The following is a 24,505-nucleotide window of genomic DNA, read 5'->3' on the forward strand; positions in this document are numbered from 1 at the left end:
ATAACAAAATATGCTAATATATTTTTCCTCTGCTTTTCTAATAAAAATGACAGAGTATTGTAAATGCAAATTGCTTAAATACTTTATTTCATTTTGCATTTCTAGTAATTTAACCCATTCCTTATGTTGCAAAGTATAAAATGCATTTTTTAATGTTGATACTGGTGAGATTATATTTAGAATTTTAATGATTGTCATGAAAGAATAGTAATTTTCTTAGAGCCTGAACGCTAAAAGTTAGAAATCATTTTTCCCTGAGGCTGGATAGGTCCTCTCATTATGACAGTATAGTTTAACGGTTATGTGAATTGCAGATGCACCTCTTTTATGGAATTCTTAACTGCAAAAGAAGGGAAGTAAGTTAAATTGTCCATTCCTGTCTTGAAGAATGAAGTATATTAGATAATAATAATCAACCTAAAGCTAACAGGTCTTATGAAGCTTATAGCAATGATAGAAATTTATACCAAATCCTTGAATACTTCCACAATCCATTTGATGATCCAGAATAAGGTGAGATTTGGACCATTACAGTTTAAGGTTAATATCCTTAAGTAGGTTCAGATGATTGATTAATCTCATTTATGTGCAGATTCAAGATAGCAAGATGAAAAACTGCTCAGGAATTGTAACAAATAAAAAAAAATGTGAGTGTAATCATGAATAACTGTAAATCCAAATTCTATGCCCACACCGAGTGAACAATAATTGACATTTGAGAACCAACTGCTCTAAATTATAGAGGACTATTTCTTCGTATATAAACTGTAACTTCATTTCCTTGGTCACATGAAATGTATACATCTTGTATATTAAGAAAAACTAGGGCTTCTTATCTTTATTTGGGATTAAGCAGGAAAATTGTTTAGCTAGGCAGAACTGAAATTGTGTGGTCTAATTCAATCTGATCTACATAATCTTAATTGAAGTGGATGAGATGGAGGTTAGCTGAAATTGTATCACTTTTATACATACTAGAAAGAGCACAGCAGAATCAAATGAATAAGAATATTTTAAAAGGTAATATAGACATCATACTCTATGCGTCATCATGGGTATATCTGTCTATCACATATAAATCTTCTTGCTTTATGCAGATTGTTTTGGAACCCACCCATGTGGCAGGACATACTTTAGATTTGTTTTTTATTTTATTTTTTTATATAATGGGTATAAATCAGTATATGAGCGTCCCAGAAAGCAGTACCTGGTGAAGGTTGGATTGTTGTGGCAAGTTTCCCTCTGCAAGGGCCATAGCCAGATTAGGATTGTTTTGCCTTCAGATTCTGGGGGCTATGGTCAATGTTTTCTTTAAAATGACCACCCTATCAGCAACTTGAGAAATTGAATAATGAAGTATCTTAAGTATTTCATATGATGACTCATAAGTATCTCTATAATGTTCTTCAGTGTATAGAACATTCATGGAGCATTCCCTGGTGAAGCATAAGGGCAGGCAGCTTGAGGAATTGGGTTGCAGGTATAGAAATGCATCCAGTCTAACATAGTATATGCACCAATCTCAGTGCTTTATAATAGGCTTTATAATAAGGGAGTAAAAATTATGACTTTCCACCCTGATTGCATCAGTGGTACCCTTCAGGATTGTCAGGTGGATGACATAGCCTTTGGTAGTGCCAGAAAGTGCAAATACCATCTGATGATCTTTGTAAGCAGCTGTACAAATCCTTGTGGATAAAATTGCTCTGCTTCACATTGGACTTGATGGCACTTTGGGCACTACCATGTCCAAGTGCTCTATTCTGATAACATCTGTCTGAGGCAGCTTCATTGCTCATTCGTTGAAGAGGTGAATAAGATCTTTGGATCAGTTCTTGCTTCTACTTACCTGCTAGATCCTTATCCAGTTTAATTTATAAGAGCATGCAAGAAGCCCATCTTGCTAGCAATGTCTCAGATTTCTAAGACTATTAACACTTCTCCACAACAGGTGGAGTTCCCTGCCACCTTAAAAGAGGTAACGATGAGACTGTTGTTGAAAAAAAAAAACTTTTGCAGTGTTTAAATGCGAACTCTTTTGACCTAATAACAAATTATTCCAGTTCAGTTTCTAATTTAACCAATTTGTTATACTCTGACATTTTGCAACAGTGATGAGAAAGCCAATTTTATTAGCTGCTGTTCAGCCGTTTCTTGGTCGGTTGATCAGTGGGATTTACAAACCTCTGTTGCATTATATAGGCACATATTGATGTGCTTTTATTCCTGCCGACCTTCCGTTCAGCCCTAACCCTAACCCTCTAATCAGTTTTCTAGGGATGCATCCAATGGAGGGCTCAGTGTCCGTACATTTTCTCTACCACCAATATCAAAATGCTCAAGAATAGCTATGCACTAGCAAAGTTGTGAGATCTGGTTCATAACAAGACAAAATTTTGTATGTCCAAAATTTTCAGAACTTAACATGGACACTAAAAATAAAAGGACTGCATTTGCTAAATGAGTAAATGCTTCTGGATTTGTTGATGAGCTTTCATTTTTTCACTTCAGCAGTGGCTAGTCAGAGTCATAGTTGCCACATGTGAAATGTGGGAAAGCTAATCCTTCCCTTCAACCCCTTGCTTTTTAAGGGGATAAAAGAAAGATCAAAACATCAGAGGAGATTCATCAGAAGAGTTCTGATTTGTGACAGCTCCTGCTTGTAGGAAGTAAGGAAGATCACCTTGATGGAAATAGGTGGGATCTGTTGCATACGTAAAAGGGACTGAAGCATTTTTTAAGTCCATAATGAAGCAGCTCAGACAGATGCCTCCCTAATTCACTGAATCTTGAGGAGGAGGAGGAGGAAGGATCTGAGAACAATCAGACTTGCAAGATTCTGTTATTGGAGCCAATAGTTTTAGCCTACCTGTGAAGTTGATTTTCTGGTCACCCTACCTATCAGCTGACACTGATTCACTTGAATTTCTGGGCTGCATAACGTAAGATAGCTATTAATTTGATTCCTACAACACAAGGTATTATTCAAACCAACCAAAAACAAACTATGGCTTCATGCTATGGTTAAGGCATAGAGCCGCAGTTCCCAAACGGTGTGCTGAGGGTGTCACAGCGACTCACAGAGGCACCATGAGATATTTTAAGTGTTTGTGATGTCCATTTGTGGAGCTGGGTTTTGCATAATCTATTTGCTACATCATATTTTTATGCAGCTGGATTTTCAGTGATTGTTTAGCTTAGGGGCTCTGTGAAAAAATTACTGAGGCGTTAAGGGTGCTGTGAATTGACAAAGTTTGGGAACTTCTTGCATAGAGCCTTAACCACAAGAGGAAATAATTTCCTAGTTCAGGCAACATCCTAAGTCTAACCAAAATACAGCATAGCAGTACAAACCCAATCTATGTTTCAGTTTTTCCGTGATTTCTCTTCAGTGCCCAAGTAGCCATGGGAAATGCATCCCTCTTCACATCCCCAGTAGTTCAACCTGGGAACAAGTTTATCTCTCAGCTGACATAAAAATCAAATGTGGTCTACCCTAAGCACATTTATATACAGTAGAAAAGTAAAGTCTCCTTTGAGTTAAGTTTGACTCCTAATAATTTCATGGACACAACCATGTGTTTTCTTGGCAACAAAATAAAAGTAGTTTGCCATTGTCTTATTCCAGAATGTTTTTTCAATTTCTCTGATTAGCCTACTGTCCTGGTATTTCCTAGCAATCTCCTAGCCAGATACTAACTAGTCTAATCCTGTTTATGTTTTCAAGATCAACCCAGTAACTTCAAGATCAACATCAACCCAGTAATTTCTCTTTAAAAGAAAAACAGCTTTAAAAGTCGAACCCCATTTTTCTTTTATAAAATCTTCCTTCAGTAGATTGATTAGTATTTTATCATACAGAATTGCATTTTATGATCTCTGCTACACAGTCTGAGTGCTGGGAAGCTGCTCTGAATATATTATTTTGGATTAGTCCAAACAGATTCTTAGTTCTGAGGTTTTTCTTCCACTTTATCCAGGGTTCTTAATATTGTAGAAATTAACTTCAAGCAGGAAAAAGGTATATGCACACACAGTATGCATAGGTATATTGTAGCACACTCTGCTGGCATAAATTAGAATCTGTCGATTCAAAAGTATCCTTTGAAGAAAGCCTTCTTCACCATTTTGTACACAAAAGGTTCTAGGTTTACTTCCTGGTTTTCTAGGTAAGACGGATAAGAGCTCGTGTGTGAAACTCTTCCAGTAGTAATGTATGGCTGTGAGAGCTGGACCATAAAGAAGGCGGAGCGCCGAAGAATTGATGCCTTTGAACTGTGGTGCTGGAGAAGACTCTTGAGAGTCCCCTGGACTGCTAGGAGGTCAAACCAGTCAATCTTAAAGGAAATCAACCCTGATTGCTCATTGGAAGGATCGATAATGAAGCTCAAGCTCAGATATTTTGGTCACCTAATGCGAAGAGAGGACTCTTTGGAAAAGACCCTGATGCTGGGAAAGATTGAAGGCAAAAGGAGAAGAGGACGGCAGAGGATGAGATGGTTAGATAGCATCACTGAAGCAATGAGCATGAAACTGAGCAAACTCAGGGAGGCAGTGAAGGACCGGAAGGCCTGGCGCAGTATGGTTCATGGGGTCACGGAGAGTCGGACACGACTTAACGACTAAACAACAACAACAGTGAAACTCTAGCAACTCTTAGTCCAGGGCCAATATATGGTCCCTAAGCCAACCCAGGGCCAATATATGGTCCCTAAGCCATCTTTTCAGTATGTGGAAACCCAAGATCATGTTACTGAAATTTATTAGCAAACCATAACATAGAGACTGGTGTTAATGGAAAATCAAATACATTTTTCTACCCCAAAATTAATTAGATGCCCTTGACTTTATGATTTGTGCTACACACACACACACACACTAATATGCCCATGTTTGTGTATAAGAATTCTGAGTTAGAGATTTCTCATTTTTTAAGATTATAACATATATACTTTAAAAACCTATGAAATTTTACAGAAAGATCATTGCCACCCTATTTTCCTGACACTTTGTTTTATTTAAGATTGGGACAGGGAAAAATTACTTGAAGCTTGGATGACTAATCCAGAGAACTGCTGCCAGCGTTCAGGTGTTCAAATGCCAACACCACCCCCAAGTGGTTATAATGCCTGGGATACACTTCCTTCACCAAGAACTCCTCGGACTACTCGTTCTTCTATCACTTCTCCAGATGAAATTAGCCTCTCACCAGGGGACATTGAGACAACTATGGTATGCTTCATTCTTAAGAAAGCTTTCTACCATGATGCAATATTTTATTTATTAGATTTGTATCCTTCTTTCTGTATAGGTGCTCAAGGCAGTGTACACAGTGCTCTCTCCTATTTTTCCCCCCACAATAACAACCCTGTGAGATAGGTTGGGCTGGAAGAACATGACTGACTCAGGGTCACCCAGTGAGTTTCTTTGTCTGAGAGTGAACAAGAACCTCAGTCTCCCTGCTCCCAATCCAACACTTTAACTAATATACCACACTAGCTCTCTATATACAACAATATATTATTTATATAAATAATATTACATTTCTAGGTTGTCTCTGATTTTGCAGAATGATTTGCATACTTGCCATATTAATAGTTTTTAAAATACAGAACTAGGAGCTAATTTTGCTTGATATGAACACTCATTTTAGTATTTTACTATTTTGACTATTGATAAGAAATAAGAAATATTTGCTGAGTCATATTTTTCAAGTAGCTGCAATAACATCTTTTCTATATTAGATAGTAGAATGAAACCTCACTTTGCCCAGAAAAATATTGCTATTATGCTACATCTTCATTAGTCCTGTTTAGGCAACACCTTTGTATGCAGAACTGAACACATGAGCAGTAATGAGCAGGTGCTACCCTTCTCATTCTGTGCTGAGATGCTGGAATGATCAGAGTTTCAGCTCATGTGGAAACCTTTGTGCGTACACAGTAGCTTGCCACTGCAGATAATCATATTGTACTCTTGGAGACCGGCTCTCCTATGATGTCACAAATGTGGTTAAGAAATTGATAGGTCTGCACATTGCTCCTCCTGTGTGGAGATCTATCTGCAAATATGTCTATTGGAACAGCATTTATATTTGCTACTTGTGCTCATTAAGATTAGTTTTGTGATTAGGATTTTTTTGTTTCTGTTTTTGTTTTGGAAAGCCTGGGTTTCAAGAAGGCTGTCATTTTTCAAGGGATTTTATTTCCCTGTCTTCCTGATATGAGAGGTAGAGCCTTCTTGCAATCTGATAAGAATTCTTAATGGGGCAAAGGACAGCTGTTTTTTATATGGCCAATAAATATAAATGCAACACAAACAAAGGGAGTAAACAATTGAACAATGCTTTCTCATAAAGCCTTCTTTTTCTCCTTCTCTGTGTTATACATACATATATCAGATGATTCAGATTAAGCAATAAAAAGGTACTGTTATTGCCATCAGTAAAACTGGGTTGTTGGAATACAGAAATCTACTTTATGTACTCCTGAGAGCTTGAATGTGCCTAGAAATATTTCCTTCCATCCTTCTGTCCTTCCTATACATTTTTGCCACATAGCAAAGCGAACTGTTATTTGAGAAATATCAATTGAAACTATTGTTAAACATGTAAAACTAGTGCTGTTTTTGAAGGCCAATATACCTTTAGGAGGGGAAAGGTGAAAGCTGCCACTATGGAAATATCCCTTTAATGTTAACTTCATGGTCTCTTGACTGTCTACCCTTCTGTGAAGAGCAAAATAGTATATTTTGTTTCGTCTTTGTTAGTATTGGAGTGAGATGTCTGATATTTGACCAATTACATAAAAAAATGTATGTTGTTAGATTGTGATCAATTTTGTGGCTATTTTTTATTATTATATAAGATGTTCTTGCAGTTTCACGGAAAACCTAAATTTTAGTTTCTGTTGTATGTAATCCCTTCACCATACTTAACTTTTTCTTGTTTCTGCTTTCTGTCTCCCTCTTACATTAGAAACAACAATCTCTTTGTCTAATTTTAAAGGTCAGCCTGCTAATACTCTGGTACAGTAGACAATAAAGGATATTACTGTGTCGTCTTGCATGCATCAGTGAGAGCAGCACACTTTTAATATATCAAAGGTCTTTTCATTGTAATTAGAAAATCCCTTTGCAAAATAGTCCCTTTTTAATACTCCACACAGTTCCCTTTTTAAAAAGAGTTTTGGAATCATGTTTTTCTATATTTGCTTTGTCAGTATCAACCATAAACTCTCTAATTAAATATGTATAAATAGTGTAGGTTTATGTATGCTTGCCCCATCCCTAGCATCCAAACCCTGTTTGTGTTTCTGATCTTGCTAGGCTGAGTAGCGAAGTTTAAAATGGACGTGTACTTGTATTCACCTGAAGTATGAGTAGAGTGCTCTATGACTAGACACTCCCCTAAAACAGGGTCCCTATTATAGAGAGTTCCATTCATATTTTTTTCATATATATATTTTAAACAGTTTATGCTATCCAGTCTCCCATTTTATAGCTATAAGCAGCTCCCAAAATCTAAAATTCAGTAACAAAAGGTCTAAGCCAAATGGGATGTAAAAATATGCTTTAAACCCTGTCCTAAACTCTAACAAAAAGGGAGTACCCTTGACTTCAAAAGTATTTGTTCCATAGTGCTCCAATACAGAAAAAGCAGTGTTGGTTGCTAATATTAAATCATCAGTAGCAAGAGGTGTCCCACTGTGGATTTAAGAGTGCGGGACAGACTATACAAGAGTAAGTAGTTCTAGCAAATTGGGCCCAAGTCATGGGAAGCTTTATAGAGCATAGTCACAACTTGGAATTGAATCTGGAAAACAATGGGTAACCAGTGAAGCTGTTGGGGAGGTGGAGGCATTAAGTAAAAGCATTATTCACTATCCATGCTACTGCATTTTGAGGCATATTGTCTTGATAGGCTACTTCACAAACAGCATGGCAATATTCTGGTAATTTGATGTTACCAGTGGATGCATTGTCCATATTAGATTTCTCTCCTTCAGAAAAGGGTGGTACATCTGATTTATCAGCCAGGCTGATAAAAAGCCTTCTTGTGACCTATGTAATATGGCTGTTCAGCATCAATGAATTCAAGGATAATATATAACATTGATAGTTTTTTTGGGTTGGGAGTTTCAACCTCTAAACTTTGGGAAATATAACATAGTTGAATCTAATTTTTCAGTTTACAGAATAAAAAGAGTAACATTTTACAGAATGAAACTGATTTTTTTGTTCATTGCTCTTTTGAAATGCCAGAAACTTTTGAACCAATCAACATATGTTGTTACTTTTACCTTCCTCAACTAGATCTCTTCATCACCACAACCTCTATATGTAGTTACTCTCACATTTCAGCAACATCAAACTAAGGGCAGTATAAATGAAAGAAATGAGAAGGAAGAAATTAGAAGAGACCTTGTACCAGACCAGACCATATTAACACACAAATGAATTTTTAAACTCATTTTTTTCTATCTACAGTGTGAAATTTGTATGTGTAATATTTCTGTCTTTGAAGATCCAGTAGATATGCCTTGTGGACATGAGTTTTGTAGAGCATGCTGGGAAGCGTAAGTACATATTTAATCATTTTTATATAAAAATTACTGTTGGTTGGTCCACAGTCTAATTCTTACAATTATATTTCAAAAGCAGTTTTGCTATATAAATGCTTGTTATCATCAGAAATAAGAAATCCTGTTTATGTACATTAAAATGTACAGAATCATTGCAAGAGTATAGGAAAATATAGAGGTCGCTGAAGCCAAAAAAGCTTACCGGAACAATTTTTCAAGTGAAAAGGGATATACACAGATGGTCCTAAGCGAAAGCAGCCCCAAATGTCCAAAAGTACAGTTTTTTAGAGTCACAGCAAAGGTCATGGCTGGAAAACTGAGCCAGAGTTGTTGGTTGTTGTGTGCAGCATTGGGGAAGAAGCCAGCCAGTTTGTGAACATCAGTTCATTTGTAGCAATACATGCTGATTGAACAGGCTCCTTTCTCCACTGGACATGAGAAACTATTTGTTCCTCCTGGACTCAGTTTTCAGCTGTCACTCCTCTTCCAAGAGAAGTATGGCAAATATACTCATATCATGAAAGGTAAATTAGCAATACTCAGAGAAAACACACATTCTGAAAAAAAAAAATCAGACATAAATAAAACATTTGCATTTCGCTCTCTCCTTCCTCCTTAGGCAGTGCATTCACCAAAAAAAACAAAAAAATCCCGTAAGAAATCTCACATGTGACACACAACGTACATAATGTAATACAGTACAGGGATAACAGCCACCCAGTATTTGGATACAACTCTGTCTTTTTGCAATCTGCTGCTTCCATTTGCTGGCTTAAGCCTTCTCCCCACTATTTTCTCCCAGGCTGGCTGATCACGATCTAGGAGATAGCTTCTTCTAAAGCTAAATTGATTAGATGCCCCAAAAAGCAAATGTAAAAGAATGGGATAAAGGGGATTGAGTCAAAATTTGTGTTTGTGGGTGGGCCTCAATCCAAACCTTTTTTTGGATTATGATGCTTTTATCATCATAAGACTCAAACATTTGAAGTTTATTATGATAAAAACAACCCTATGTTAATCTTTCATGTATATTCTTCATTTTGCTGATCACCTCCAGTGTGGCTGAAAAAACATTTGGAACTTTTTGTCTAACCACAAGTTGTTGGATTGTCCAGATAGATAAACTATTATTGAATGTTAATTTTGCTCTGTGTCTTTGAGTAAGTTAATACTTGTTTTTCAATCTTAATATACATTTAATAGGTTTTTGAATATGAAAATTCAGGAGGGTGAAGCCCACAATATTTTTTGCCCAGCATATGATTGCTTTCAGCTTGTTCCAGTGGAGATAATAGAAAGTGTGGTTTCCAAGGAGATGGATAAACGCTACCTACAGTTTGATATTAAGGTAAATGAGAATGTGGCTTAACCATCTGGTTGAGTTTATTATTCTAAACCAAAAAGAACTCACTCAGAAAGGCAGGCAAATAATTGAAAACTGTTCCCCAGAACCATCATAGTACTTGACTACTGCACTGGAAAATAATTTATATTCTGTCACCATCTGAAATACTCTGTTAATTAGATGTAAATATAATTTAAAGCCCTCTTTGAGCTTTGCATCTTATGAACCTGGGACAAGCCACTGGGTGACTTGGTCAGCAATTAGCTGAGAACAATTTGTTTTTTTTTACACACACACACATATACATACACACACACACATATACATACACACACACACATATACACACATACATATACATATACATACATACACACACATACTCTGTGTGTGTGTGTGTGTAAATAAATAAATTTCAGTATGTTGGGATACTACAATTTCACTTAGTAGAATTAGGACCTGCTCTGTCTTCAGTGGCTCCCTCAGGTGAATCTTATCAGAGTTTCCTATCATTGTAACATTTTGTTTTTAAATTATATTAATATTCTAGATAATTTTCATAATGTTTCATACCATATAATTCCTAGGCTATATGTTGCAAATCAGTAAAATTATTTAGCATGATATATTTTTATTCTTCTTATAGCTATTTTAAGCCATATAGCTGCTTCAGGCTAGAAAGCTTTTTCATCAGCTGAACTGTGTTACAGAAAGATTTAATTCACAATGGGAACTAACTTCCATTTCCGTTTTGTTTTTGTTTTTAGGCCTTTGTTGAAAATAATCCTTCTATTAAATGGTGCCCTACACCAGCATGTGAAAGAGCAGTCAGGCTCACAAGACAAGGATCTAATACAAGTGGTTCAGAAACACTTAATTTCCCATTGTTAAGAGCCCCTGCTGTGGATTGTGGGAAAGGACATCTTTTCTGCTGGTAATGCTTGTTTGTATTTGACCCTGGAAATTTTACTGGCTAGTTTGGGCTAGTTTTGAAAGGCAGTACATTTATTGAACTGCCCTTGTATTAGCATTAAAATAATTAACATCTGTGGGAGCTGATATAATTAATGTTTTGCTTATATATATTGCTGCATATCTCCAACATGCTATTCTGATTTTTATCTCCTCATATTCTGGCTGTTAATAAGCTTGTTTATTCATCACTTTTTTGTCTTTTAAATTTCAGTATTCCTTGAAATTATACAAATGTATAGGATTATAATATTTAAAGTAAATTGTATATCTCCCAGTGAAATTCTCGATTTCTTTAATTTTAAAAAGTCAACATACCAAACTTTAAGACAAAAGCTAAATTTCAAAACAAACTTTAAATACCACATAATTATAAAAGGAAAATAAAACCTTTTATGTTTATATTTGGTATTTCTATACAAAAGAATATTTGTACAGAAGAAGATGATACGTTTAAAAATGTATTTCTGAAATGTGATTGTTTTATAGATTTATAGCTAATATAGTGATTAATATTTATCTCATTGCCAAAAAATGTATAGTTCTTTAAATAAGATTAATTAAAGCTTGGTGCTAAACTTTGTAATAGATCACATTTACTGCATTTTGCTCTGCACATTTACTGCATTTTTTTATTTTTTATTTTATTTTATTTTTGGAGTATGATTCCTTTTCTGTTATACTCTTCCAGAAAAATACAGACCACAAGGATTTAAAAATCCAGCTTTGAATGTGTACTTCATTCCTTCTAGGGAATTTTAGGAAACAGAGGGAACAGTACTGGCTATTGTTAAGAAGAAAAGCAATTTAATAACGGTACATGTTCCAGAGAAACAGACTGAACCTATTTTATTATAACATTAAAATATAAACAGCCTACTGTCTATTTGCTAGGTCTATATAGATGTCTGCACTTCTTGCAAGAAAAAAACAAATTAATTCTCTCTGAATATGTACGCATGCTCACAAAGCTGGAAGAAGAGCCTCTCAATCCAATTTTTCCAATTTGTGTTGTTCTATAGTATTATGTTTTTCTTTTAAAGTTCTGCTTTCTGATTTCGTTCCTTTGTCTGATGAACAACAGGTTGGCTATTTGGTAATCTTTCATTTACAAAAAAGCATTTTGAGAGACATGCCCATACATTCCCTTCAATACAGTAGCTTTTTCCCTCAAACTATTTGTTTACTTTAAATAGCGCAAACTATAGTTGTCTTGCTTTTTGTATGTTGGATATATGTAGTAGTAGGTAGCTGAAGGTTATATTTCATATAAAAGAGTTGTAACCGATTTAGAAATCATATTTACACATGTATACTCAAGCACGATCTGGAATCAGTGCATCTTTTGTTCCAGAAATCTTATTGTATTTTTAAAAATGAGTAATGAAAAGTTATCTGTTTAATTCAAACCCTTAAATATATTCAGATTAATTCCAACAAACATGAACTGAAGGGAAACCAAGCACTGAAAGTTATACAAACCTTTTTTTAATTCTATGAATACAGGTTCAGCAGGTAAAAATAATAATTATTCCTTTTAGCTATCATTTTAGATTTTTTAATATTAAGTCTATTTCTGCATATAGTGTGTATATTATTAAAATATTTTACTTTCATCATTTTTTACTTTGACTTTTTTTTTTTACTAAAAGCCTTTTTTTCTCAGAATGTTTTCCTGAATAATTTGTATTTGTACACAACTGTCTTAAAGCATATTATTTATTCATAGATTGCCCAGAAGGAAAGTTGTTTTGTTTATATTCTGCACTTATATGCTATTCCAGTTATTGTCTCTGAGCAGCTTACAAACCTTCCTCTGTAAATAAGCTTAAAATAATTCATAATAAGAAATAAAACATAAATGACAAAGTCATCCATTACTTATTAGCCAAGGAACAATACTATTCAATTAACTTTTTAAAATAAGAATGTCTTTATCTATTTTTCTAAAAATGTTATGCACACACAATTAACAAAACAATATTTAAATAAAGATTAAATAAATTAAAATAGAAAAGAGACAACCCCACACAAACTAAAAACGTAGACAACAAATACCATCCCACTTCAAGAGGAAACAGCCTCATAACATAACTACCCCTATGGAATAGGCAAGTTTTAGTAGCCCTCCTAAAACCCAGCAAGGTCGGGCCAAACAAATCTCAGGGGAATGCTATTCCAGATAAGGAAGACAACAGTTTGAAATTGAAAAGGGTCACGTTCATGGATCCCTTGATGTATTTCCTGTGAGAGGGAACACAAGGGGAGCATATGTTTCACAATTCCTTATTTTCCTTGCCAAAAAAATACTCCAGGTACAGAAGATCTTTCTTCCATGAACATTTAGGAGTTGTAACACAAGAGTTGGTAGTGCAGTAGCAGTAGGCTACAAGGATTCCAAGTAGGCTACAAGGATTTCCAGATGTAAATATTGTACTTAAATAAAATGTTTTGAATAAATGTCTTTTATCCAAACTGTTCAACAAAATAGTTGAAATCTTCTTAGAAAACTAATTATTAACTATTTTTGCATTAGAACTCATGGGAATCCATCTTTTTCCTTTTTAATTAGATGCTCAATACAGATAGTCCTTGGTTAACAACCACTCGTTCAGTGACTGTTCGGGGTTATGACGACAATGAACAAGTGGTACTTAGGACTGGTCCTCAAAGTTCTGACTGTCCCAGCACCCCCACGGTCATGTGATCACAATCTGGGTGCTTGTCAACTCTCTCATACAACAGTTGTAGCATCCTGCAATCACAAGATTGTGATTTGCAACCTTTCCTGCCAGTTTCCCATAACCAAAGTCAGGGAAGGTTGCAAGTCACTCAGATAAGTCTCCCCCACTCTGCAGCAGCCACACCGAGCCCTCCATGCTCCCGCTGCACCTCGCCAGCCCCTCATGCACCCTCCAACACCCTGCAGCAGCCATCCCAAGCCCTGCTGGTCTCATGTCATCCCCTTGCATACCCTCCCACACCCTGCAGCAGCTACCCCAAGCCCCCCAGGTCGGCCCCTTGCGCACCCTCCAGCACATTGCAGCAGCCCCCCAAGTCTTGCTGCACCAGCCCCTTGTGCACCATCCTGCACCCTGCAGCATCCCCCCCAAGCTCCATTGCGCTTGTGCCCTGCTGCAACAGCTCCTTCCACACCCTCTTGCACCCTCCCGCATCCAGCAGCAGCTACCTACTTCCCCACCAGACTGCTTGCGAACTGCCCAGGACTTGCAACTTCCTGGTAGCTTCCCCACTGACTTTGATTGTTGGAAGCTGGCAGGAAGTTGCAAGGGGGTCCTCACTTAACAATGGCAATTGGGATTGCCAGGATTGCTGTTGGTAAGTGATGCAGTCACATGATGTCACACTGTACAACCGCATTGCTTAGCAATGGAAATTCCAGCAATCCCCGTTGCTGTTGTTAACTGAGGACTACCTGTCCCTCCAAAGATTGCCAACCTCTGTTATAAGGAACACATATCACTGTAAATTACCCAGGATATTGGCAACTAAGGTTGTAACTTGATAGTTGACAACAAGCAATATATACTGTTACTATATATTTTAGAGCTTACCACTAGAAGACTGGCTATTCCTAGCCATGGTCACATTTCTCTCTCCATCAGGCACCTGCTATTCTTTTGTAATGCATACAAAAGTTCCTGAATTGGTCTGTGAGGGCCAGTATTTTAGGAAAAGATAAACTTATGCCTAATAGATGGGTGACACAGAAAGAATAACTACCTTGAATAATTTTGGAAATCCTAGCTCATAGTAGTTTGGCCTGTTATTTGAGAGCTGGTATTCAGTATTTGGTCTGTCTTTAACAACCAGGGTGTTGGAGTGGTGTGAGATTAGAATCAAGGAAGCCAAGGTTCAAGTCCATAGTTAGCCACGGCTTCTGACTGGGTAACTTTGGATCAATCACTTTCTGTCTCAGCCCAATCTACCTTACAGTATTGTCATGGGGGTAAAATAAACTGAGACCTTCTAAGTAAGCTGTCTTGAGAAAACACAGTATATATCTAACAGATAAAAATATCAGCAAATAAATTATACCCTTCTGACTAGGATTCACTCATGGTCAAGGGAGGCTTTGTACAGTTCTATGCAAAATAGTCAAGTCATCAGTAGACTTCAGACTGATGGTCTTTCTGCCCATATTCACTTATCCCTCATCAGCATAACAGGACCTTATGGAGATCAGATCTACCATCCTGGAAGTTATTACTCCAACATTAACTCTTAATATTCCTCCTTATCTTTCTAACAATTTCACTCCAACTATTTTTTATTCCAAACAAGGGTGAGAGCATTTTTCTAGTTCCCAGTCCATCTCAGTCTCAAGGCTCTATTTTACACCCTCTAAGTTTTGAATGATCAGTATTTGGATTATGTTATTGTTGCTCCAGCAGATACACTAATTTGCTCTGAGAGATTTGAAAGATACATACCTTCACTGCCATCATACTGTACTGCCAGCATCATGCCATAAGAATTCAAGTCTTATCCTTTGGGCTGCTTACAGCATTGCATTTATGCAGAGTTAACACACCTCACCTGTTTCTTCACTTTTCGTAAAATCTCAATTTCAGGCATCACTGCTCTTATTGTAGGAAATGAAGGCAGCTATGCCGAAATATGTATTGCGTAGGGGCAGTCCTTCCACCCTAATGCCTTGTATGTGAATTCATAGGTGGCCAACTTGATGAATTCCAATGATAGATTTAAAAAAAACAGTTCTTATAGTTATTCCCCTAAATTCTGTAGTAGGTGTTACACATTTCATTTGTATAATGTGAAGCTTAGTTTTCCCCTTATTTTAACCTTGGATTAATTTTTTTAGGGAGTGTTTAGGTGAAGCCCATGAACCTTGCGACTGTGAAACTTGGAAAAACTGGCTGCAGAAGATAACAGAAATGAAACCTGAAGAGCGTAAGAATGGCCATCGTGTCTCTTTTGTTTATTTTATAGAAACTCTATGTGAAGTGTCATAAGACTCTTATGTACTAGTATAAGGGAATAGCCTATAGCTAAATTTTCAGAGCTTAATAGATTTAGGACAATGCAAACAGGTTAGTGTGAGTGATGAGGAAACCTGCAGTTTCTCAAACTTGTCCAATTATGCACAAAGCAGCAGCAAGATTGAATTTATCTTGACTAATTGGGCTATATGCAAATTGAGTTTCCATAATTTTCAGGAACTATATTTGTGAGTTGAGTATTTGTATATATGGTTTGGGACTTGTAGATTTAAAATAAATACTCACTGCAGTCATAGCAAACAGTAAAGGTCTATGTTAAAAATTATTCATTTGAACTTCTCTCACACTCTAAAAGAGTGATTATTATTGTTGTTGTTATACTTTATTAAACATTTTTAAGAAAAAAGAAAAGAAAAAGAAAAAAAGGCAAAAAAGAAAAAAGTGAATCAACAGAAAATTTACAAACTTCATAGAATTAAATAACACTAAATTTGTTAGGTAAGAATTTTCAATATTTCATTTGTTAATTTTTCATAAATGAATATCTTATTTTTAAAATTTCAGTTCATTATTAAAATCCAAGTAATACGTAAATAACAACAGCAATAATCTGTATGATATAAATTATGAAGATAAAGAATTATAGTAAGTTCTGTCTGAACAGTGAGAGATCTATACTTATTTAACAGATCATTGAAAATTAGAACATTAATACTTTATGTTAAAAAAAACCAAAATTTCAGAGAGGGTACAAACCACATTAAATTATAATCTCAAATGGTTTTCAAATTCAGTTAAATTCTGTGTTTCTTCAGATATTGAGATATACTCCCACAAATGGGATTTTCGGTGACTTGATTTTTTAAAAAAATTTTATGTTACAAACTTGAAAAATTAGAAAATTCAGTGATGCTTTTGTTGTTAAGGAAATGTTACCTGAGCATTATATACACATAATATTTTTATTTTCCCTCTTCAAAGTTGTGGGAGTTAGTGAAGCTTATGAAGATGCTGCCAACTGCTTATGGTTACTCACAAACTCCAAACCATGTGCCAACTGTAAATCTCCCATTCAGAAAAATGAGGGATGCAACCACATGCAGTGTGCAAAGGTAAGCAAAGATTACTGAAAGAATGGTATATTTTAAATCACATGCATGTATTGGACTGTACATTTCTAGAAGCTGGATTCATAATAACCTGACAAAAAGCAACATCTTTTGATTCTAAACATAGAATCAAAAACTTATGAAGTTATACAGAATTTAGCCTATTTTTTAAAAAGTAAACCTTGACAACACAATTAGTATTCATAATTCCTTCCATTACACTGATAAACAAAAAGTGAACATCTATCTAAATCCAAAAGTTTAAATTTGAGATTGTTCTGGCCTTCCAGTACTGAAGGTTAATTTTTTTGCTACAAACTAAGCTTATTAATTCCATAATTCTTCATATAGAGATAAATTCTGGATCTTTAGTTTAAAATTCAAAAATACATTCATATTCTTACATGGTAATGATCTTTACATCACCATATTAACAATCTTATGAATATCACATATTAATAGAATAAACCAATATCATATGAGTAAATGTTTCCTCATCCATTTTGTATTTCCAGCATAAAGGAATTAATTTCTGTTCCTTTTTAAACATTCTGTAGGGAGTCCAATAAATATGTAATATTTTATGGAATTAATTTCACCTTAAAATCATAAGACATACATATTTTAATAATTTTTAAGACCCTTTGCCACAGATTTATTGATATAGGATATCATGATTCCTTTTTCCAGAGTTTGTGCAAATAATTAATATCCATCTTAACAACATTCTTTAATTATTCATTGAAAAGTATTGTAGATTTTATGATTAAATAAATAATCAATTTTCACATGTGCACTGCTCAGCACAGGACTTGTGTGATATACAGTACATAATCAATTACAGCAATAGATCAGTAAATAGATCAAATACAGCAATAGATAAGTAAAAACCACATAATGAAACAAAATATAAAAACTTATTCCAAAAGAAGAACATAAAAACACATAAGTGCTGAGGAAAAAATCCTACCCATGGGTTCTGCCACTCCTAGACCCAATGTCTAAGGAAAAAAAAACCCAGAAGGTATGTTTAATACTTTCCGAAAGGCAGGTACGGTTGGGCCCAACCATATTTTAGGGGAGGATGCTGTTCCAAAGGGCAAAATCACATTCTAGATAATGATAAGTCTGAATTATTATGAGTTAATAAAAATAATTTATCAGTTTTATTTTTTATAATTTATTAAACATATCCTTCAGTACGTCCAATGTTAAAGTATTTTGCTCCATTCTGTATTAGCAAGTCAAATTTAAGAGTTCTTCTCCTTTAATTGTAAGCTTTAGTTCCTTCTGGTCCCTCTAGTGTCCAACCTTCAAAGTCCCATCCTATCATGTGTTTTTTTTTTTTAAGAATTCAAAACAGTAGGATTTTCCCATGGGAAGGGTTCTTATAATTAATTTCAAAATCAACATTCTAATCATCCTTTTGCTGTTTATCCCTCCCCCCCCAAAAAAAATTAAGTCCTTAAACCTATATTTAAAACTTCTTTTGCTAAGGATTGAAGGAAAATCACCTGGTGCTGTCCAAAACTTGTCGATCCAAAGGTTCCTAATAGCTGAAAAGCAATTAATAAGCAATTTCCAAAAATGATTAGAAAAGGAAGCATTCAAACCCAGTGTCCATAAGGATGCCCACTGTGGTTTGAACGGAGATGGCTTTCCTTCATCTCCCAGAGTAATAAATCCACCCACTGCTGTCTTGTGGTCTCCTCGTGAGGAGCAACTGTCTGAAGCACTGGTGGGTGATCTTAAACCCTCTCCTTGTCCAGAGAGGAATTAAAAAGAGCCGGACTACTTGCTGGCTCTTCATTCCATCACCGTCATTGACTCCACTTTTAGTGGAGCCATCTTCGCTATTTCTTCCCCGAAAGTCCATAATTAATCAGTTTTTGTGGATTGCAGTAGAGAGCAAGGTTCTCAGGAAGGAGAGGGAGCATTCCAGGAAGGGCAGAGAGACAAGAAACAGCACAGTCCAGAGCAGGAGCAGGGGAAGTGTAAGAAGTTTAGAGTAGCTTCTCCCTAGAATCTCCCAGGGTATATCCACTTGTTGCAACAGTATAGTCTGGCAAGATTTTGTCTATATGATGTAAGCAATAAAAGAACTGAACTTGGATGGCTGGGCCTGACAATTTTAGACTTTGTTAAAGAGTTTATTAAGGTATATTGTTGAAGACATCATAATAATATAATTCCATTTGTAATAACCCTAGCAGAAGGAATAGAATATCACACGTTCCAGCTAATCCAGCTGATAAAAACCAGAAGCAATTTATATTTCTTCCAAAAATTTCCACTCTACCATATCAAAAGCCTTTTCTGTATCCAGCCATTCCATCACCACTGCTGCACTTTTTCGGATTACGTAGACAAGATATGAACTAATAATCTGACAACCTTTCATAAAACTCAACTGTGCAGAATAGATCATATCCTCTGTAATTTATTTTCCAGTGCTGCTGTCAGTATGTATCAACTTTTAGTAAAGAAATTGGACAATAATTTCACCAATTGGCAGGGTCTTTACCAGCTTTCAAAATTATAGCTAAATAGGCTTTACTATAGGAAGCCAGGACAAAGCATTATTTGAAAAGACCTCTATTACTGGAGGTCATTAATAACCTCCAGTAACAGAGAATAGAAAACAGTGTATCTTTTATACTATTGTTAGGATAATCATCCGGACCTGGCAGTTTTCCTCTTTTCATAGATTTAATGGTACCAGTCATTTCCTGGAGAGATGCAGGTACAGCTAAATATGCTGCTTGATCATACATGATCTTAGAAAAAGTTATATTGCATTAAAAAAATCATTTTTTCTGTTACTTATGATTCAGCATTATATAGTAAAGAGTAAAAGATGTAAAATTGTTTATTTATTCAATCACTGTATATATTACTACTATATTATTAAATTGCTGCAGTTGTTTCAGCCAAGAGGCTAATGCCAAGCTTTTCACAATGTTTCCAGCATCTTTGCTTTGTATGCTTCAATGGAATTAAGATCCTGTTTAGCTTTCGTAAAAAGTATAGCATAGCATAGCATAGCATAGCATAGCATAGCATAGCATAGCATAGCATAGACCAGAACGCTGTATATGTACTGAGAAATTCTTTAATTTGTTTTTTGTCAGATTTTCCTATTTAATTTTAGATTGCAAATGTTTGACGTAACAAAATTAAAAAATAGTTCTCTTTTCCTTTTTCTAGTGTAAATATGATTTCTGTTGGATATGCCTTGAAGAATGGAAAAAACATAGTTCTTCCACTGGAGGATATTATAGATGTACTCGCTATGAAGTAATTCAACACGTAGAAGAACAATCTAAGGAAATGACAGCAGAGGTAAGAAACTGATTTATTTTCAGGAATAGATTACTATTATCATCATCATCTCATGTTATTTTTCTCTTTTTCTGTTTTTGAATAATTATGGCTGGTTCACACATTGTGCTAAGCTGTGTTTGTTTAACCCTGGTTAGCTAAATGCACCATATTAAGCTGACATATTTTCCTAAAATGATGTGTGAACCTAACCTTGAAAACTAATTTTGTTATTTAAATATTCATCATCCATCTATCTGTTTCCAAAATATGTAATATAACCTTCATAAAGATTCTTCACCAGTATCTTCTGTGCATATCAGAAGTTTGGGCAAAGGTCAAACTCAGCAATGATTGAAGGCCAGCCAGATTTTCAATCAGTGTTCAGCATTTAAGGTACAAAAAACAGATGTGAAATGAAAAATCAAAGCCTTTCTTGGTGAGTGACAGGAACTAAATCATGTTTTTGAAAATCTGTTTTGAATGTGAGCCAGAACATCATTTACCAATATCACAATTTGATTTACTGGTTCATAATAAAAGTTGCATTACTTAGTCTTTTTTTAAAAAAATCTAATGCTGCAGCTCATTCATTGCAACATGGCAGTATTACTGTACATTTTGAGTTTATTAAAATGTCCTGCCATCTACATTATATTAAAAGTGGCAGTCTGGGAAAGAGGTGGAGGAGGCTTCTGTTTTAAGGCTCCTGCCCACTACAAAAAGAAAAAAGAGCTGCATTTTTGTAGTCAGAAAGTTGCTTCTTGTAAACAGTTGTATTCGGCCAGAATCTCTAATTAATAAGTAGATGAGGCCTGACCTGATATTTTATTTAGAACATCCCTTTTATAATTAAATAAATCATTATGGAAGACCTATTCCCTGCTACATGCTATTACCCATCTCATCTTAGAATGGGGTATTGTATCCGGACAAAATCAAGAGATTTTTGGCTTCATTTGACTTTTAAAACACAAAGTATAATTTAATAGAACACTTGCAGTGTATTGTGAGTTCAAAATTGGTATATACATTTCTTGAAGCTCTAACTACTTTATTTTGATTGTTGAATTCAGTGTTGAACTAAGAGATGACTTATTTATTTGTGCAATATTCATTACCGTTTGTGAGTATATCTCGATTGTTCACAATTTAAGGATTCATGGAATCTTTGCTCTTGCTTCTGAGGGTAAAATTAAAACCAGCTAACTTTTTTTTCTCCTTTTTTTACCATTGTTTTCAGGCTGAAAAGAAACACAAAAGATTTCAAGAACTTGATAGATTTATGCACTATTACACAAGGTTTAAGAACCATGAGCTCAGCTATCAAGTATGATTACAAATAGTTGTGTTAAATCATTTTCCAACTGTATTCATTCAAAATACAAAGTTTTCATATTTTCTTCATTTTATTTCTTTCCTTTTAGTTAGAACAGCGCCTTCTCAAAACAGCCAAAGAAAAGATGGAGCAGCTGAGTAGAGCTCTTGGTGGATGTAAGTGTCTCAGTATTTTCTATGATATGTTCTGGGACTCAAAATAATACCCTTGTATTAAAGTCTCTGATTTAATTATTTCTGCCAGCTATTTTTGATTAATGATTTAACACATTATATTAAGTATAATGTGGCATTAGGTTTTTTGGGCGTGTTTAAAATATGTCATACTCTATGCAACAAAACTAATTCCCTCCTCATAAATTCCTCTCTGATATACAGTATACTGGCATCAAACTGATGCTTACTTTCCTGCATTTCTCTTTCCGTTGATGTTTCAATCTGTACAGAATCCAAAGTATTTTTGTACAGATCCCTCTGTTATATTTAAGGAGGTATTGTTCTATGGATATATCTGTCCTTTTTAAGATAATGTGAAGGGTTTCTTCTGTGTCCATCACAACTATACATTACATGTGGATATGAGGAAAGGCATTTTTAGCTGTAGTGCTGCTGTTGCTTTCATTTTAGTCCCAGGTGAAGTTTATTTTTGTTTTTGATATTTACCAAAGCTTTTGGTCTCAATGACAGTAGCTCAGAACTTTCTGTTTCTGTGTAGGTTGTTTATTATTTTATAATTTACTGCTGTAGGAAGAGTTATAAATATTTGAATGAAGAAATAAAACATGTCTCTGTTAAGAATAGAATTAGAATTTAAAACTTATCCACTCAAAAGTTTCATCACTGAACTCAAATTTGTGTGCTCTTGGAGTGTTTTTTAATGCATTTCTGAATCTGTTTTCATGGCTGAAGATTCTGCTATGTGTAATCTGTTTCTGTGCTTGTACTTTTAAAAACATGGTATATTAAAATTAAAATTAAAAGAATGAACAATAGTATGTAGTTTGAGGTATTAATAGAAAAATCAGAATTCTATATCTGTTTATTTTATTGTTTATTTTTCAGTTAGAGAGTACCAGTTACCATGTTTATGTCTCCTTGAAAGATCTAGGATTAATTTGCTTTGCATTTAGATGGCTGTCATTATCTAGTTTTACTAAGTGCAGAAATCTGAATACGGTCAACCAGTATACTTGCAAAGATTTTTTTTAATTTGAAGTCAAGGCTGAGAAACAGTTCTAACTTTACACAATATAATAGTTTTTGTTTAATTCAGAAGAAATCCTATGCTTGTTGAAATAGTTGTTTTCAGCAACCAGAAAAGTAAATAAACATTACTTGCAATACCTGAACTTGTCTTGCAGCAGAAGGAAGTTGTCCTGATACCACATTCATTGAAGATGCAGTACAAGAACTCCTCAAAACGCGACGCATTCTGAAGTGTTCTTACCCTTACGGATTCTTTCTAGAACCAAAAAGCACAAAGAAAGAAATATTTGAACTGATGCAGGTAAATGATACCCTTGTGGTAGCCCTTGTTCTGCAATTCTTCTTTATCAAGATTCAGGCATATGGGTTCTGTGCCTGAATAGCCAATTCAGAAAGTAGCAATTCCTATGGGGTTTTTTTTTGCAAGCATGCTACACTAACACACTATATATAGGTAATGTACATCTGAATATCCTATGTGCATTATGCACTTAAGTGGAGTCCCAATGAAATCTTCATCACTCTTCTGATTGCTGCAGCAGTACCTTTATTAGTTATTCCTCTTTCAGCATCTTTGTATCATATGGTAGGTGTGCCCAGTAATTCTAGGCCTGCATTGTCTTTTGCAGACCTTTAAGAAAATGCTAGAAAAACTGGGTTTTGTTTGTTCAGTCAAAGGGCATGTAAGCTTATATCCACACAATCAGGTCTTTACTATGCAGGCCTGATCAAATCACTCCATACAGCTTAATGCATTCTTTTGATCCTCACTACTACACCAGCTTTACAAAAGCTTTCCTGGCCTATTCATTGCTCTTGGCTACCAGATTCATAATAAAGGGTCACATAGGAAGACAATGCTTCAGCTCCGCTTGGATCAGCACCACTAACCAGAAGTAGTTGCTTGATAGCAAGACTCTGACATCAGGCAATTGGGTGGGCCAGACATTCTGCCCCCCACACCACATCTCAAGGCATAGTTTTATAGAATAGTCATCCTTACAAAGAAGTTTAGCTTATTTACTGTCAGTGTTTTAATTATTTGTATTGCAAATATTTTATTTGTCAGTTGTGTGTGGGGAAAAAAGACTGGCTTTGATAGATATACAACTATACTATAGAAATACAACACAGTAGTAACCTTGACAGAGGGAGATAAAAACCTTGCTTGTCAAAGGCACTATATAAAGACTTCCTTGAACTCAACTTTATTATATGTTTTATTCTTATTTATATCAATGTGGTACAATGGTTAAGAAGTTGGACTAGGAGCTGGGAGAAACAGGTTCAAATCCAACTTCACCCATAGAAGCTTACTGGACGACTTTGGATCAGTCACATTCTCTCAGCCCAGCCTATCTCATAGATTTTTTTTCTAAGTTGACTTAAAGATCTAGAGAAATATAAATCTAATATTGTAGTATTATTATTAGTAATAATAGTAGTAGTACTAAGACTTGGAGGTATGCTGAGGTCTGTGCTGGACCTTAGGATTGTTACCTGAGTATTCTGAGGTTTCACACAGACTCTTGCTATAAACCTTCTTTTAGCCAAGGTATGCTGGTTTGTGTCTTCTTCTGTACAAGCACAGAACCCATATATGTGCATTCACAAATGCTCAAAGAACAACAATTTCAGTAGTAACCA

At 35.2% G+C, this 24,505-nt stretch overlaps 1 protein-coding gene across 10 annotated transcripts in view; it reads left to right on the forward strand.

The window, feature by feature from the left end:
• The window catches only part of ANKIB1 (ankyrin repeat and IBR domain containing 1), a 62,924-nt gene that overhangs the window by 23,117 nt on the left and 15,302 nt on the right, over positions 1 to 24,505 (forward strand). For all 10 annotated transcript variants that reach the window (XM_088150554.1, XM_088150553.1, XM_088150548.1 and 7 more), the window contains 10 exons: positions 5,024 to 5,232; positions 8,488 to 8,576; positions 9,786 to 9,930; positions 10,695 to 10,861; positions 15,746 to 15,834; positions 16,866 to 16,996; positions 20,201 to 20,335; positions 21,558 to 21,644; positions 21,742 to 21,808; positions 23,014 to 23,159. In XM_088150554.1, coding sequence (XP_088006680.1) covers positions 5,024 to 5,232; positions 8,488 to 8,576; positions 9,786 to 9,930; positions 10,695 to 10,861; positions 15,746 to 15,834; positions 16,866 to 16,996; positions 20,201 to 20,335; positions 21,558 to 21,644; positions 21,742 to 21,808; positions 23,014 to 23,159 — 1,265 coding nt within the window. The remainder of the gene's footprint in view (positions 1 to 5,023; positions 5,233 to 8,487; positions 8,577 to 9,785; positions 9,931 to 10,694; positions 10,862 to 15,745; positions 15,835 to 16,865; positions 16,997 to 20,200; positions 20,336 to 21,557; positions 21,645 to 21,741; positions 21,809 to 23,013; positions 23,160 to 24,505) is intronic.

The sequence above is a fragment of the Python bivittatus genome, unplaced genomic scaffold (genome assembly GCF_059951505.1).
Source record: "Python bivittatus isolate LINGU-HERP-01145 unplaced genomic scaffold, Pbiv_v1 ctg000610_np1212, whole genome shotgun sequence".
Lineage (NCBI taxonomy): Eukaryota > Metazoa > Chordata > Lepidosauria > Squamata > Pythonidae > Python > Python bivittatus.